Source organism: Podarcis gaigeae (assembly GCF_964106915.1).
Source record: "Podarcis gaigeae genome assembly, chromosome: 14".
In the NCBI taxonomy this organism is placed as follows: Eukaryota; Metazoa; Chordata; class Lepidosauria; order Squamata; family Lacertidae; genus Podarcis; species Podarcis gaigeae.
In genome coordinates this window covers 531,718-549,743 of record NC_139690.1, presented here as the reverse complement: position 1 = coordinate 549,743, position 18,026 = coordinate 531,718, and the positions used below count along the sequence as shown (strand labels likewise).

The window sequence follows — 18,026 nt, the reverse complement described above, 5'->3', positions numbered from 1 at the left end:
TAAGCTAGGCAAGTAAGGAATAAGAGCATTGCCTTGGACTCATTAGAGCAAGCATAGACAGTCCTTTCCCTTTCCCCCTGAGAGCCACATGCAGGGCTTCATGGCACTGGGGGTAGTTGGTGGTGGAAGGGACCTGAGGTGAAGGCCAACAACACACACACACACACACACACACACACACACACACTCATTCTCTCTCTCTCTCTCTCTCTCTCTCTCTCTCTCTCTCTCTGTGTGCAGCAGCTTCTGGTTCACCAGAAGCGGCATTATCATGCTGGCTACATGACCCAGAAGCTGTACGCTGGCTCCCTCGGCCAATAAAGTGAGATGAGCGCCGCAACCCCAAAGTCATCTATGACTGGACCTAATGGTCAGGGGTCCCTTTACCTTTAACATGGGGATTAGCAGCTAATAAAAGTTTAGGGGCTCTTTTGTTTCCATCTTGTTCTACCTTCCATCTTGTTCTACCTTGTGGCAGGTGGGAGACTGTCGCAACAGTCTTCAATAAAGACCAAGCCTACTGATAAAGACCAAGCCTAATCCGTTTTGCTCTGGTATTCCTGGCTGGTGTCCTTGTTTTTTTGTGCAAGGGAGCCCTCAGAGTTCTCTGTTAACAGTGCCAAGTCAATAAGGTGCCAAGTCAATAAGGAGTTTGCTGGAGCTATGATGACTTTTGATACCAACTTATGCATTATTTTAATGTGTGTCCCCCCTCTTGTTGTTGTTTAGTCGTTTAGTCGTGTCTGACTCTTCGTGACCCCCTGGACGAGAGCACGCCAGGCACTTCTGTCTTCCACTGCCTCCTGCAGTTTAGTCAAACTCATGCTGGTAGCTTCAAGAACACTATCCAACCATCTCGTCCTCTGTCGTCCCCTTCTCCTTGTGCCCTCCATCTTTCCCAACATCAGGGTCTTTTCCAGGGAGTCTTCTCTTCTCATGAGGTGGCCAAAGTATTGGAGCCTCAGCTTCACGATCTGTCCTTCCAGTGAGCACTCAGGGCTGATTTTCTTAAGAATGGATAGATTTGATCTTCTTGCAGCCCATGGGACTATTAAGAGTCTCCTCCAGAACCATAATTCAAAAGCATCAATTCTTCGGCAATCAGCCTTCTTTATGGTCCAGCTCTCACTTCCATACTTCACTACTGGGAAAACCATAGCTTTAACTATACGGACCTTTGTTGGCAAGGTGATGTCTCTGCTTTTTAAGATGCTTTTTAAGATTCACCCTCATTAAAAGCTTCTTTAATTCCTCCTCACTTTCTGCCATCAATGTTGTGTCATCTGCATATCTGAGGTTGTTGATATTTCTTCCGGCAATCTTAATTCCGGCTAGGGATTCATCCAGCCCAGCCTTTCACATGATGAATTCTGCGTAACCTGCGTTACATAAGCAGGTTAAATAAGCAGGGAGACAATATACAGCCTTGTCGTACTCCTTTCCCAATTTTGAACCAATCAGTTGTTCCATATCCAGTTCTAACTGTAGCTTCTTGTCCCACATAGAGATTTCTCAGGAGACAGATGAGGTGATCAGGCACTCCCATTTCTTTAAGAACTTGCCATAGTTTGCTGTGGTCGACACGGTCAAAGGCTTTTGCATAGTCAATGAAGCAGAAGTAGATGTCTTTCTGGAACTCTCTAGCTTTCTCCATAATCCAGCACATGTTTGCAATTTGGTCTCTGGTTCCTCTGCCTCTTTTAAATCCAGCTTGCACTTCTGGGAGTTCTCGGTCCACATACTGCTTGAGCCTTCCTTGTAGAATTTTAAGCATAACCTTGCTAGCGTGTGAAATGAGTGCAATTGTGCAGTAGTTGGAGCATTTTTTGGCACTGCCCTTCTTTGGGATTGGGATGTAGACTGGTCTTCTCCAATACTCTGGCCACTGCTGAGTTTTCCAAACTTGCTGGCATATTGAGTGTAGCACCTTAACAGCATCACCGTTTAAAATTTTTAATAGTTCAGCTGGAATATCGTCACTTCCACTGGCTTTGTTATTTGCAGTGCTTTCTAAGGCTCATTTGACTTCACTCTCCAGGCTGTTTGGCTCAAGGTCAGCAACCACACTACCTGGGGTGTACGAGACATCCATATCTTTCTGGTATAATTCCTCTGTGTATTCTTGCCACCTCTTCTTGATGTCTTCTGCTTCTGTTAGGTCCTTACCACCTTTGCCCTTTATTATGGTAATCTTCGTACAAAATGTTTCTTTCATATCCCCCCACTAGCTTGAAATAATTCAATGGAATTTTTTGCAAAAAATCCTCTATCTTGCCTATTCTTTTTTATATATTTTTAAAAGCCTGTAGTTTCTACCAAGAAGCTAGGAAAGACGTCTCAGACCCTGAATACTGGAAAGACTGCCTACTTCCCTAGAGACCCTCTTGGGTGAAGAGATTGGCCGCGGGGGCGTTTTGGCAGTTCCTCTGTCCTCAGAGACTTGGGACAGGGCCTTCTTTGAGACGGCCCCTGAGTGGTGGAACTCCCTTCACCACGGAAGTGCACCTGGCCCATTTGGTACACAGCTTCCGGCAATGCTGAAGATGCAGCTCATTCCTTTGCCTTCTGACACTTGAGGTGATTGTTTTAGGACACCCCCCCTTATTTTATGATTGGAAGTTTCTTTAAACTGTTTTAAATAATAAACTATTTAAATGTTGTCACCTGTCCTGAGTCTTTAGGGTGAAGGGTGGGTAATAAATCAGTGCATTATTCTACATTCCCTCTTGGTCATTTTTCTGAATCACAGGGCAAGAGGTAAAGTTCTTGTCAATGGCCACCCTTACTTATGATTGCCTGAAATTGCTTTGAAATACATCATATGTAGGTTGCTTTATTTACCAGCATTTTATCATATGCAGCTTGTTTTATTTCCTATTAAATCTCTCATCATGCCATTAAGCTCTGTTCAATTAAAACAACACATGGGTGATTCGTTTCAGTTACAGACCTGAGTCTCTGGTTAAGCTTGACTCCCTGTTCCACTGGGTTGCTGATGAGAAAACGTTCCTTCACTGGAGGATTTTAAACCGAGCTTGGATGGCCACCTGCCAGGAATTCTTGAGCTGTGATTCCTGCATTGCAGGGGGTGGACTAGATGACCCTGGGTACCCCCTCCAACTCCACAGTTCTGTGATATTGGAACCTTGAACCTTGGCTCCAATGAGTGCATTGCTCGTATTTGGCAGGACGTCCACTGACCTTGATCACATCTCCAAATTAACAAGCATGAAACCTGGAAAGCAAGTGAATGCTGTGCCCATTTGGCTTCCAGGCACTTAACTTCTAGGAGCCATGAAGGAGACAAGAGTTGCACTTCACTCTAACATTTTAACAAAGCACCCCAAAAGGAAAACTTAGGACACAAAACAAAGAAAGTGATTTAGAACAGGTATCAGTAAGCCAGGGCTGCTCTTGGTCACAAGAGACAGTTTGTGGGGCTCCGTCTAGATGATGCCTGAGCCCTTTCCCTGGAGTCCTGTACCCAGTGAGGGCTAGAATCTCATAGAGGATTCTATGGCTGAACTAGTCAGATAAGTTTCTTTGACCTTACATGGCCACTTAAGTGTCCTCATCAGCCAGGGCCGGCCCACCCATGAGGCAAGGTGAGGCAGCCGGCTTAGGTAGCAGGATCCACAGAGGCACCATATCCTCTGTAGATCTTTATCCTCCCCTAGTCCTTGATGTAGATCTTTACTTACCCCCTTTTCCTGGGCGAGGGGAGGGGGGCACAATTTTGTGGTTCACCTCAGGTGCCAAAGTGTTTTGTGTAGGCCCTGTCATCAGCATCCTAAAAGAGTGAGCCTGACTGCAAGAGTCCCCTAAGTGAGGGGGCCCTCCAGGCTTATGGGTAGACCTGCTTGCTCTTTGCTGGCTCCAAACCTGAGACTAATGGAGAAGCAAGATCTGTTGGAGTGTTGATGCTGTGAGCCCCTCCATCCTATGCTCAGGTTGTAAAGGTAAAGGTATCCCTGACCCTTAGGTCCAGTTGCGGACGACTCTGGGATTGCAGTGCTCATCTTGCTCTATAAGCTGAGGGAGCCGGCATTTTCCTCAGACAGCTTCTGGGTCATGTGGCCAGCATGACTAAGCCGCTTCTGGTGAACCAGAGCAGTGCACGAAAACGTTTCCCACCAGAGCAGTACCTATTTATCTACTTGCACTTTGACATGCTTTCGAACTGCTAGGTGGGCAGGAGCAGGGACCGAGCAACGGGAGGTCACTCCACCACGGGAATTTGAACCGCCAACCTTCTGATCAGCAAGCCCTAGGCTCAGTGGGTTAGACCACAGCACCACCCGCTCAGGTTGTATATGTGTGTATTTATTTCTGTAAATAAAACTGTGTCTCCTTGAGACACCCCTCCTCTTCATTTCAAGCAAACTGAAGCTCAAAGATTAGGGCTGTGTGTCTCTCTATACCAGGGATATGTACCCCCTCCATAAAAACCAGGCCTTCCCTTTGCAAATTAATAACAACAATAGAATAGGAAATAGCTGGTGGAGGATGGGCTGGCTGAGGAACTGTGCGTTTGCTGTTACTGGGAAATTGGAAGGGGGGTGAGAGACCTCCCTCCCCCCATGAGTCTTGCCTCTCCACACCATAAGGCACTGGCAGAGGAAGAGGAGTGCGGGGGGAACACACCAACCATGGCAACGTGATCCCAGTGGGGTGCCATCGCGGCTCCCTCCCCCCCCCGCACTGGGCACCATGCCCCAGCAGGCGGTGCATCATGCCCCCAGGACACACACCAGCCCTGCCCCTGCCTGCTCTCCCCCCACCCCCAACCCCCGTGCCAAAGCATGAAGCTCTGCCACTGCCATAAGGCAAAGACAAACAGTCTCTGCTGCACAAATTCACCCACATATGGACCACAGAGAGGTATTTCCTTGCCTTTCACCCATCAAACCAAATCCTCTAGTGTCAAGAGAAAATAACAGCAATATCTCTGCAAAGGCATTGAATCTGCAAGGGGAGCTCAGATCAGGAGCCTGCAACTCCCTGCTGAGCCCCAACAAAGGAAAACAGGGAAAATGTCACTACCAAATGTTGCAATTCACTGATAAATGTGTCTATATACTGGCTCAATGGGAAAACTTTAGAAATGCATAAGAAATCACTCATTCTATCAATATTCTCAGTTCCAATGGCATTTAGGACCCAGGGAAGTGAGGTATAAGGGGAGGGGTGAGTTGGCCCCAAGAAGTTTCAGACAGATAACCACCTCAATCACAATGCCAGCCTGCCCCATAGAGGGATGAAGCTTGGCCAGGGAACTGTAAATACTTTCCCTTGTACTGTGATGGAATAAGTGTGAAAGACTGTATTTGGGTGACAGGGGCATGACTGGATGTCAGGTTCTACCTGAGACCCCATCTTTTCTGTGGCATATCTATGATGTCTTGATGATGCATCCTGAGATGCATTATGGGAAACTTCAGGAAACTTTAAAATAATGATGTAACCATTGTTCGGGGCTTCCGGCTGCTTTGACTTTGTGGTAGTGGGAAATCTTGTTGCAACAATAAAGATAAGGCCTACTGGCTGCTGTTTTGCTTCTATCTCCTGGTGGAGGTGTCTTGCCCGACCTGAACCTATGGGAGTCAAGGTTAGGCGATTGTGGGGTGCTCCAAGGACTCCCTGTTACATTACAGACTAGTTATACTTCTCTAGGGTCAATAGCTTTCCACCATCAGTGGAAAAGTCCCCACTGGTACAGGCGCTTTGCTGGATCGTGGTGGTTGCTGTATTACATAAAACTGCACGTGTCTTCACAACCTGCCCTTGCAAGCTGGAAGCTATAGCATGGATGTATGCTGCCATCCTGTGGCAATATTGCAGCATGGCAAGAGATGGAAAAACAGATGGTGTTTGCGGCATCCAAGGAAAGAATGCAAAAAGGCTGTCTCCTTTCCTGCTTCACCTCCCCACCACCAAGCACCCATCCAATGCCTCACTTGGTGTCAAGGTCTAATGGAAAAACTGCAGCAGCATGCTGCCTGCTTTCTGCAGTCCCACCCTTTCCTCTTCCCTGCCACAGCCAGCAACTAACTTGCTTTAGCAGCTAGATCTCAGGGCTGAGATTCATATGGACACCTGCTTTCAGACTCTATTTTCTCTGCTAATGCTGAAAACAGAGGTCGGATTCTGGTGCCTGGGAGGGTGGGGAACCTGTAGCAATTCAGGCATTGATTAACTACAACTCCCATCTGTTGAATATCTGCCTGTCCGGTATGTTTCCTCTGCACAAAACCTCTGTGCAAAGCCTCTGTGGGAAACTTCTTCAGGCAGTAGCAGAGCTGAGCAGCGGTAGGAAAGTCCACACCGTCATCCCTCACCGCTGGCCACACCGGGCAAGCAGCTGAACACAACAACATCTGGAGGGTCTCATGTTTATAATTGCATTGAGATTCCACATTTCCTCCAATGAGCTGAAAGTGGCAACCACAGCTCCCCCCCCCCCATATTAATTTCACAACAACCCTGTGAGGTAGGTAAGGACATTGTTGATTGGCTTCTTGGCCAAGTGGGGGATTTGAACCCTGACTTCCGAGGCTGCAGGCCCACAATCTAACCAATATACCATGCTGGCTCTCACTATACACAGTAGGGAGTGATCAAAAGCTAACTTGAAAGGCTTAGGGCTGTGGGATAAGGAATGGTCCAATATCTTTTGCTGCTTGTGGTAAAGGACAAGATGGTGCCACCCCTACCATCCCATATACAGAATCTGACTGGACTGGCAGTTGATGCTGCAATCCTAGTGACTGGATAACATCCTTCAGTTCCCTGGGGGCAGCAGGCTAATGAGAGGGGCATAGATTACGCCACATGGCATGCACAGCTCTGTCTTCCAAAGGAATGGTGCTGTGTATATGTCTGTAGGATCAGGTGGAGCCCCTGGGGAGAGCACTGTGCCACCAGCAACCACTGTCTGAGGCAGCCCCCTCACCCTGCCTAATGATAGATCCAGCCCTGTGTGGTTCTACATTCTCCTTTCCCTGCTTGGCCACTTGAGTTCTGTTCCTGCACTCGACTATTGAAGGCTGATAATGAAGGCCCTGATCATCCTAAGGGCATTTCACACCTGATACTAAAAGCACTTTTGATTTGAAGCTCATTTGCCACATTCATGTCCCCTTACAAATATTGTCAGTAAGACACAGAGTATGCCAAAGACGTGCCTTTAAAACTGAACTCAGAGTCCAGCACACTCTTAACAGCCTATACCATGGGTAGGCAAACTAAGGCCCGGGGCCGGATCAGACCCAATCACCTTCTCAATCCGGCCCGCGGACGGTCTGGGAATCAGCATTTTTTTACATGAGTAGAATGTGTCCTTTTATTTAAAGTGCATCTCTGGGTTATGTGTGGGGCATAGGAATTTGTTCATTTCCCGCCCAAAAATATAGTCTGGTCACCCACAAGGTCTGAGGGACAGTGGACCGGCTCCCTGCTGAAAAAGTTTGCTGACCCCTGGGCCTCTACAGTTGTATGTTGAAACAGGATTGCCCCTTGGCACCAACCTGCCTGAGATTTCTGTTCAGCTCCTCACCCCAGCATCCTCAAACACCCCACCTCCACCCCTTACTTTGGTTGACAAGGTACCTGCAGTCCCATGTTGACCATCAGCACCGGTGCCTCGTCATTGCTTGGGAGAATGTCAATGTAGACCGTCCTGGGTTGGCTCTCTTGGTTGTGCTTGGAGATGTTGGCGACCACTGTGAATCTGTCAACCAACGACTCACTGCCATCATGCATGTATTGAACAAGCTGATGCTCCACCTGAATGCAAAGAGGACACAGACATTTGTCTGCAACAGGTCCCAGGTTCTATTCCCAGTATCATAGAATCAAAGAATTGTAGAGTTGGATGGTACCCCAAGGGTCACCTAGTGCAACCCCCTGCAATGCAGGAATTGCAGCTGAAGAATCCCTGAGGGATGGCCATCTGACCTGTGTTTAAGACCCCACTGCTTTCTGAGAGGGGCCCTTTTGCTATCAAAGAGCTCTTACAGACAGAAAGTTCTTCCTGGTGTTTAGTTGGAATCTCTATTCTTGTAACTTGAAGCCATTGGTTTGGGTGTCTCCAGGGCAGACTGGAAAAGACCTTTGGCTGAAATCCTGGAGAGCCATGGCTGGTTAGTGTGGGCCAGGGGAGGACAGAAGAGCCACAGCTCAGTGGCAGAAGACCTGCTTGGAATGCAGAAGGTCTGAGGCAGGACTTCCCTCTTGCCACTCTTTTTCTAGGAACACATCCATGCTTAAAAACTCAGTGTCCAAGCTTTTTGTTTTCCTAATCCCCAGAGCTCTAGACTTCAGGAGGAATAGAGGGACAGGGATTTTTTTATACCTCATTAGCTAACAATAGCAAAAACTAAAAAGCATTCCTCCCTACGTTAGGTCACTAAAAGTTATGGGGGGAAACCAGGAGTGGCTATTTGCTTGAAGGGATTGTGAATTCAGTTTTGGTACTGATCAAAATTCCTGAGCTTTTCAGAGAAAACCTGTTCTCTAATTCTTAGCCTGGGTCCATGCTTCTGAGCCACTATTTTCTACCATGCTCTAGCTTGTGGATCGCAGGTTTCTTGTGCTTAGGGGACCCCCACCCCACTTTCAAAGTTCTAGTCAGGCAGCTAAGCCAGGAGGTTTATGGAGTCTGCCCCATAAGTCTGGAGGGTTTTTGTTTGGCTTGCTGAGCTACAAGTTATGCAGGCTTGGATTAGATGGAAGGATTTATGGAGCAGAAGGTGAGGACACCACACAAAACAAAACCCCTCCCTCAATTTCCAGACTGTGTTTTGGAGCTAGAACTTGAGAAAGAGAGCACCAGTCAATAATGTGCCTCCCCCCCTGCAAGATTAGGGGAAAGGCTGGAGCTCAGTGTTAAGCACATGTGTTATATGCAGAAGGTCCCAGTTTCAATCCCTGGCATTTCCAGGTAGGGCCCCCTGCCTGTAACCCTGAAGAGCAGCTGCCAGTCAGTGTAGACCATACTACACTGGATAAATAGCTTGGCTCGGGCCCCATTTGCACTATACATTCAAAGCACCACAATGCCACTTCAAACAGCCATGGCTCCCCTCACAGAATCCTGGGAACTGTAATTTGTTAAGCGTGATGAGAGTTGTTGGGAGAGCACTATTCACCTCAGACATCTGCAATTCCCAGAGTTCCCTGGGAGGAAGAGGGACTGATAGTTAAGCCACTCTAGGAATTGTAGCACTGGAAGGTGGACAGGAGCCTCCTAACAATTCTCATTGCCCTTCACAAGCTACAGCTCTCAGGGCTCTTTGGGGAAGCCATGGCTGTTTAAAGTGGTAAAATACAGCTTTAAATATCTAGTGCAGATGGGATTGCAGCACAAGCAGCTTTCTATGTTCCTAGAGCTGGCACAATGTAGTGTTTATGCCTGCAATCCTATCCACAGCTTCCTGGCAGTGAGCCCTACAGAACGCAAATGGACTTACTTTTGAGCAGAAATGTAGATGATTGCCCTGTAAAAAACTATGCATTTCTATGGAATATATGTAGCATTGGGGCTTTCTTCTGAGTAAACTCTGAAGCATCGCACCCATGCATTGCCAGAAACACCAACAGGACTTCAGGTTAATGGTAGATGTTGCTGCCTTCTTACCTCAGACCAAGAAAATGCACTTAGGCTGCCCTCTTCGGGTCTCTCCACCTTCTGGAAAATGCCATGTTCTGGTGGTTCAACGATGACAAACTCCACCTTAAGAGCCGTGAAGTAAGTGCTGGGGATATTCAGGATGTCCATGGAGAGCACCTGGGAGCTCCCTTCAGTCACTGTCATGTTGTACACCTCCAGTGGGAAAGAAATAGGAACGATCTCCAGGTCCACCACAACCCCTGCCAGGGCATCCACCCCGTTGGCTGTGATGTCAACGGTGAACTGGTCACCCTGTATCTCAGGGCTGGAATGGAGGTAGAGAACTTTGCCTTCATTGATGTCCTCCTGGGTGAAGGTCTGAATGGGATCCAAGCTAGGAGGCTCGTCCGAGGTGGGGCCATGAGATAAGGCCACCAGGAATCCTGAAAGTGGGGAGATGGTGACAGTGTAGATGATCTCCTGGGGAGGGATCTCTTCATGTTCAACCTGTAAGATGGATGACGGTGGAAAGAAAATGTGGTCAACATTCCTCCCAATCAGGAATGTGAATACCAAACCATCACTTGTGGTCCAGTTGCTGTAGTTGACTGATGCATCCTATACGATGGGGGTCACCAATCTTTTGGGGCTCATGGGCCCATTTGCAAACTGGATAAACTATCATGGGCACCATGCTCAACCCTCCCACGTAATTAGGGTTATAATAAGTCTTTACACCTCCCCTATCCAAGCTTAATGGGGGTGATTGGGGGCTCTTTTTAGCATCTTAAGCTTGTGTAATGGAAGTTGTGTTATGATTTTAAGTAGAGAGCCAATGTGGTACAGTATACAGTAATTAGAGTGTTGGACCAAGACCTGGGAGACCAGGATTCAAATTTCCACTCGGCCATGAAACTCACTGAGTGACTTTAAGGCCAGTCTGCATCTCTTAGCCTAAAGTACCTCTCAGTGTTGTTGTGGAGATTGAAGAGGAGGGGGAGAACCATGTATGCCACATCAAGCTCCTTGGAGAAAAAGGTGAATAAAATAAAAAGGAGTAAGTTGTATTAAGCTTTTACCTGTGGTTTTGTTTAAACACCACAGTATTTGATTGATGGCTTGTTTTATTGATTGTCCTGCAAACTGCCTTTTGACCACCAATGGTGAAAAGTGGCCTGTGGGCTGACTTCCAGATACTACAAATCTTTAAAGGAGTGGCTATTACAATCCTTGAAGGAAGTCTGCAATGAAATTTTGGAAGGGAAAAGGGCACCAGATTCGTGGAAAGAGGCGTATATCACACTTATACCAAAAACTGAGACTGAAAAGACCCAACTTAAGAACTACCGTCCCATATTGTTATTAAATGTGGATTACAAAATCTTTGCTGACATTTTGGCCAAGAGATTGAAAAAAGTATTGATGGATGAGATTCATAAGGATCAAGCGGGCTTTCTCCCGGGAAGACATTTGTCTGACAATTTGAGGAACATAATTGACATTTTGGAAAAGCTAGAAGTGAATATAAACACTAAAGCAGTCCTGATATTTGTGGAAGCGGAGAAAGCCTTTGACAACATTTCTTGGAGTTTTATGAAAAAGAATCTACAGGGTATGGGGGGGTAGGTCAAGGTTTTGAAAATGGTATAGGTGCAATATACTCTGAACAAAAGGCCAAATTAATTGTAAATAATGTGGTTACAGAAGAATTTAAGATAGAAAAAGGGACACGGCGGGGTGCCCAATTTCCCCATTGCTTTTTATATCGGTCCTGGAAGTCCTGCCGAACATGATCAGAAGGGACCGGTTGGTTACAGGTTGGTTACAGGGACAGGTCGCAGCCAAACAGTACAAACTCAGAGCATTTGCAGATGACTTAGTATTGACGTTACAGGAGCCAGAATCTAGTACTAAAAGGGTTTTGGAACTAATTCAAGATTTTGGTCAAGTGGCAGGATTTAAATTGAATAAGTTAAAAACTAAGGTTTTAGAGGAAAATTTAACATCGATTGAAAGAGAGAGGTTTCAGAATGAAACAGGTCTAACTGTGGTTAAGAAAGTGAAATATCTGGGGATTAATATGACAGATAAAAATGGGAATTTATTTAAAGATAATTATGAAAAATGTTGGATAGAAGTGAAAAAATATTTAGAAATTTGGTCTTATTTGAAGCTTTCCTTGTTGGGCAGAATTGCAGCTATAAAGATGAATGTATTGCCTAGAATGTTGTTTTTGTTTCAAACATTGCAAATTGTGGACAAGATGGACTGTTTCAAGAAGTGGCAGAAAGATATTTCTAGATTTGTCTGGCAGGACAAGAAGCCCAGAATAAAATTTAAGATATTAACTGATGCAAAGGAAAGGGGTGGATTTGCCCTGCCAGACTTTAAACTTTACTATGAATCAGCAGCATTCTGCTGGTTGAAAGACTGGCTGCTTCTTGAGAACACAGACATTTTGGATTTAGAAGGTTTTAACAATGTTTTTGGGTGGCATGCATATTTGTGGTATGACAAGGTTAAAGCACATAAAGCATTTAAAAACCATATTGTCAGGAAAGCATTGTTTAATGTTTGGATAAGATATAAAGATTTACTGGAAAATAAAACCCCAAGGTGGTTGTCCCCAATGGAAGCAAAAGCTCAGAAAAAGCTCAATATGGAGGCCAAATGGCCGAAATATTGGGAAATTTTAGAACAAGAAGGAGATAGATTGAAACTGCAGAGTTTTGAGAAACTAAAAAACAAAGTGCGAGATTGGCTTCACTATTATCAGATATGGAGGCATATAATTTGGATAAGAAAATTGGCTTCCAGGTGGAAAAATCAAAATTAGAAACAGAACTGTTAGAACCCAAAACTAAGATTTTGTCAAAGATGTATAACTTGCTGCTGAAATGGAACACTCAGGATGAAACGGTTAAATCTGCTATGATAAAATGGGCACAAGATGTTGGACACAATATTATGTTCGCTGACTGGGAACAGTTGTGGAACATCGGTATGAAATTTACGGCATGCAATGCCTTAAGAGAGAATATTATGAAAATGATTTACAGGTGGTACATGACCCCAGTCAAGCTTGCAAAAATCTATCATTTGCCCGATAATAAATGTTGGAAATGTAAAGAAAATGAAGGTACATTCTTTCACCTTTGGTTGACGTGCCCGAGGATTAAGGTTTTCTAGGACTTCCGGGTTAGCGCCATCGACTAATGGTGGATTCCCTCCGAGCTCCGGAGGGAATCGGCTCCGCAGGATCGGATCTTGTCCGCGACGGCGACGCGGGGACCCTTAAAAATCACAGGCACAGATGCCTGTGAACGTGGTGACTCGGCGGGCACCATTTGCGCCCCCCCAAACCGCGAAGGAGCCTTTTTAAAGGCTACGGAACAGGGACAGGGGACGGCGTGGTGCTGTGAGCAGACTGCTACTTCTGCGGAGCGAAGCCGTGCGCCATTGTCGGATAAGCGCTGACTTTTTCCTTGGAACATCTGGACTTAAAAGTAAGAACCCGTGAGTAAATACAGAATTCGGAATTTAAAGATTTTTTTTTGATGAATTAGGAACGAGCAGGGAGGGGTTAAAAAGGAAGTCCGCCCCCCCCCCCCTTTGTAGATATTTTAAAGCAAAGAGTTTGCTATCTAAGGTCGAGAGAATTTTCTTTTTCTTTTTTCTTTAAAAGTTTTGAACCTTCACGGTTTGACACTACAAGAGTGTTACCGGAGGATAAAAGTAACTTTGGGAGTTAAAGTTTCACCCCCCCAAACCCGGGGGCGTCCCGTGAAAAGAGTCGGTTGATGAAGTACTGAACAGTTTGACAGCTGTCAAACCAGCTGTCAAAGGAAAGGAAGAAGGGAACTTTGTTTTGCCGCCTCTGTTGGCTATATTTGTTGCAACTTTTTGAAAATAAGAGAGAGTGGATACAAATTAACTTGTTTACTGGGTCTAAACTGAAAGACATTAAATTACTAAAATCCCCCTTGTGGGGGGTAAGGGACATTACAAGAATGGCTGAAGGAAAGGAAAATCAGACTGAACTTAATAGAATACTTGTTCTCCTGGGAAAATTACAAAACCAGACCAATGTTTTGACTATAAGCGTGAACACTTTGGCCTTGGCAGTAAATAACATTGTTGATACTGACAAGGAATGGAAGCAAGAAATTTACACAACTGAACAACCAGAGAAAGCAGAGAGCCATGAGAATATGGAGAAAGAGACACATGTTGCTATTGAAGAAAAGGAGGGAGGTGTTCTAACTTTGCAGATGTCAAAGGAGAGCTACAATTTGGGGCCAGACAGGAAGACAACTGTCAGAGTTGCCTCCAGGTCCCAGCTCACAGAGGACCAACGCTAGTCAGTAATAACGTATAAAAGTCTTTATTGAAGATTAGTTTCCATTTCCAAACCGCAGCGTGCAACTCTACGTCTTAGAGCTTAGACCGGCGAAGCTCCATCTGAGTCTCCGCCTCTTAGACACCAGTTTAAGACTCTAGCCTTACTCCACCTCTTCCGTTGTTCTTTCCTCCTCTGGGTCCTTCTGCCCCCTGGGGTTTCATCCTTTCTGGACTCTTCTGACGCTGACCCCCCTGAGTCTTGCCCCTCCTTCCGGCGGGCTTTAGGACCTGGCTCCCTATCCGGGCTACCTGCTGTGCCGCTCGCCTGTACATTTGAACTTGGCGCGCGCGCCCAGCCGGTAACTTTCCTCTTGACCGTTTCCCCGCTCTCCGATGGAGGCGTGGCCAATCCTGACACATCTCCTCTCGCTGGTGGTGAAAACACTGGTCCCGATGCCTGGGACTCCTCCCCCCCACTGCGCTCTGGTGGGGAAGCTGGTCCTGATTTCCAACTGCTGCTCTGGGAGTCCCCGCTGGCCCCTTCCTTCTGGGGTTTCCCCCTTGGCACCCCCCTTGCCCTGGCCATCGGCGCTCCCTTCTGTGAATCTTCCGATTCGCTGGAGAGGCTCATGGAATCCCTCTGATCACTGTCACCGCCTACGCTCCTTTCGGATTCCTCCCCCTCGCTCTCCATTTCCTCCCTCTCCTGTGCCTCTGCTCCTGAGCCCCTGACAACAACAAAGGAGAATAAAAATTTGAGATGGAAAACCTGCCTTGAGATGGAAAATGAAGATCTAAGGATTACAAATCTGACTAAAGGGGACGATGGAACATGGGGAGCTTTTGGACTTGAGAGGAAGATGAAATTAGCTTTGGAATACCCCACAAGCGTCAATTTTAAATATGGACGATTAGCTGGGAAAAACATGGACCCTGAGGGGTTGGAGCCCCTCCGAGCCCTGGGGCTCAACATCAAGGATTGGCAAAGAGGCCGGCAAAGAGGAACTGAGGGTGATTTGAGAGCCTCGGACGTGAGATCTCCAGGCTAAACAGTAAATGATGAGCTATTGGGGACCAAAACCGGGAAAGGGAGGGTGGAGTTTGGTTATCCAAAGGGTAGATAATTATAACTTACTTTGTTGAAATGTGCTGATGATTTGAATAGAAGCTGGGAAAGCCGTGGATCGGAAATTGGCCGACTTTAAGAATATGCTTAAGTGTAAGAAATGACGTATAGGTATTTATGTTTAAGTTTAGATAAATGAAAATTGGTCTTTAGAATGGTTAAATTAAAATGAAAATAAGAATTGTAAAAATAATTTAAGGAAATGGAAGAAAGAGGAAAGGTAATATTACAATATGTAAAAATTTACTAATCAAAGATTGAGAAATAAGTATAAGAATTTGCTGGAATAACAATGGAATTGGAATACAAAAGGGGGAGGTGTGGGGAGGTCTGAGAAAGAAGTTATATGAAAATAAGCATTTGAAATCTTATATGTTTTTTAATTATTCTTTTAAAGTTTTTCTTTTTTGTATTTTTGTTACTTTTTTGTCTTATTTTTGTTATGTTTGTTTTTGAAAATGCTAATAAATATTCATTTAAAAAAAGAAAGAGGATTAAGGTTTTCTGGGAAATGATATATAATGAAATGAAAAAGGTATTTAAATATACCTTCCTGAAGAAACCAGAGGCCTTTCTCCTGGGCATGGTCAGCCAATTGGTGCCAAAGAAGGATTGAACTTTCTTTATGTATGCAACAACAGCAGCAAGAATACTCATCGCAAAGTACTGGAAGACACAGGATCTACCCACTCTGGAAGAATGGCAGATGAAGATGATAGACTATATGGGACTAGCAGAAATGACCGGCAGAATCTGAGACCAGGGAGAAGAGTCAGCGGAAAAAGATTGGAAGAAATTTAAAGACTATCTACAGAAACACTGTAAAATTAATGAATGTTAGAATGATGTCGGATAGAAATTAAGTGGTTTCTAGCTGTAATGTTTTAAGAGAATAGGAAAAAAAACGTTCAGAAGCAGGTTAAAATTTATTGATAAGGATTTGCTGAACTAACAATTTGAATTGGAATACAAAAAAGGGAGGTATGAGGAGGTCTGGGAAACAAGTCAATGGAAAATAAGTTGTGGAAATTTTGTGTGTTTTTTAATTATTCTTATTTTTGTATTTTTGTTATTTGTTATTTGTTATTTGTTATTTTTCTTTTTGTAATAATATTGAAAACTTTAATAAATATCTTAGAAAAAAAAGAAAAAAAAGAAAAGTGGTCTGTTAGGGCTGGAAATAAATAGAGTACATAGGATGACTGCCTATTTTTAAAATATAATTTTAAAAGGACAACATAATTAATCTGCAGAATAAATATACACCTCCTGCTTTGCAACTCCTAGAACAGCCCTCATAGTCTCCCAAACTCAAGGACAGAGAACTAGGAACAGCATAGGTAAAGGTAAAGGACCCCTGACAGTTAAGTCCAGTTGCGAACGACTCTGGGCTCATCTCGCTTTACTGGCTGAGGGAGCCGTTGTTTGTCCACAGACAGTTTTTCTGGGTCATGTGGCCAGCATGACTAAGCCGATTATGGTGAAACCAGAGCAGCGCACAGAAACGCCGTTTACTTTCCCACCAGAGCGGTGCCTGGGAGAAGCAACAAGAGGAACAGCCATTTTAGATCTGGTCCTAACCAATGTTGATGACCTGGTTAGTGGGGTAGAAGTGGAAGGATCATTAGGCGCGAGTGATCATGCTCTTCTGAAGTTTACTATACAGCGGAAAGGAGCAGCCAAGCATACTAGGACTCAATTTCTTGACTTTAAGAAAGCCGACTTCATAAAACTTAGGGAAGTGCTGGGTGAGATCCCATGGACAGTAATACTAAAAGGAAAGGGAGTTCATGATGGCTGGGAGTTTGTTAAGAGGGAGATAGTAAAAGCACAACTTCAGGCAATACCAATGGAAGGTGCCTAAAGAAGCCGGGGTGGCTATCTAAAGAACTTTTAACTGAGTTAAGATTAAAAAAGGATATGTACAAAAAATGGAAAAGGGGGGAAACCACCAAAGAGGAATTCAAACAAATAGCCAGCACGTGTAGACACAAAGTCAGAAAAGCTAAAGCACAGAATGAACTCAGGCTTGCTAGAGAGGTTAAAAGCAACAAAAAAGGCTTTTATGGGTATGTTCGTAGCAAAAGGAAGAACACAGAAACAGTGGGGTCACTCAGAGGAGAAGATGGTGAAATGCAAACAGGGGACACAGAAAGGGCGGAACTCCTCAATGCCTTCTTTGCCTCAGTCTTCTCCGATAAAGATAACAATGCCTGACCGGAAGAATTTGGAGCAAATGATTCAGCAGAGGAAACACAGCCCAGAATAACTAAGGAGATAGTACAAGAATACTTGGCTAGTTTAGATGTATTCAAGTCTCCAGAGCCAGATGAACTGCATCCAAGAGTATTAAAAGAACTGGCAGATGTGATCTCAGAACCACTGGCAGTCATCTTTGAGAATTCCTGGAGAACAGGCGAAGTCCCGGCAGACTGGAGGAGGGCAAATGTTGTCCCTATTTTCAAAAAGGGGAAAAGAGAGGACCCAAATAATTACCGCCCAGTCAGTCTGACATCAATACCAGGGAAGATTCTGGAGCAGATCATTAAGCAAACAGTCTGTGAGCACCTAGAAAGGAATGCTGTGATCACCAATAGTCAGCATGGATTTCTGAAAAATAAGTCATGTCAGACTAACCTGATCTCATTTTTTGACAGAATTACAAGCCTGGTAGATGAAGGGAACACAGTGGATGTAGCCTACCTTGATTTCAGCAAGGCATTTGACAAGGTGCCCCATGATATTCTTGTAAAGAAGCTGGTAAAATGCGGTCTTGACTATGCTACCACTCAGTGGATTTGTAACTGGCTGACTGACCAAACCCAAAGGGTGCTCATCAATGGTTCCTCTTCATCCTGGAGAAGAGTGACTAGTGGGGTGCCACAGGGTTATGTCTTGGGCCCGGTCTTATTCAACATCTTTATCAATGACTTGGATGACGGACTCAAG

The 18,026-nt window shown here is 45.1% G+C and overlaps 1 protein-coding gene across 1 annotated transcript in view; it reads right to left on the bottom strand.

The window, feature by feature from the left end:
- The window catches only part of CSPG4 (chondroitin sulfate proteoglycan 4), a 113,835-nt gene that overhangs the window by 7,977 nt on the left and 87,832 nt on the right, over positions 1-18,026 (bottom strand). Inside the window, exons 4-5 of the mRNA XM_083712143.1 lie at positions 9,638-10,117; positions 7,609-7,785 (exon numbers count right to left, since the gene is read on the bottom strand). Of these exons, the coding sequence (XP_083568269.1) occupies positions 7,609-7,785; positions 9,638-10,117 (657 nt within the window). The remainder of the gene's footprint in view (positions 1-7,608; positions 7,786-9,637; positions 10,118-18,026) is intronic.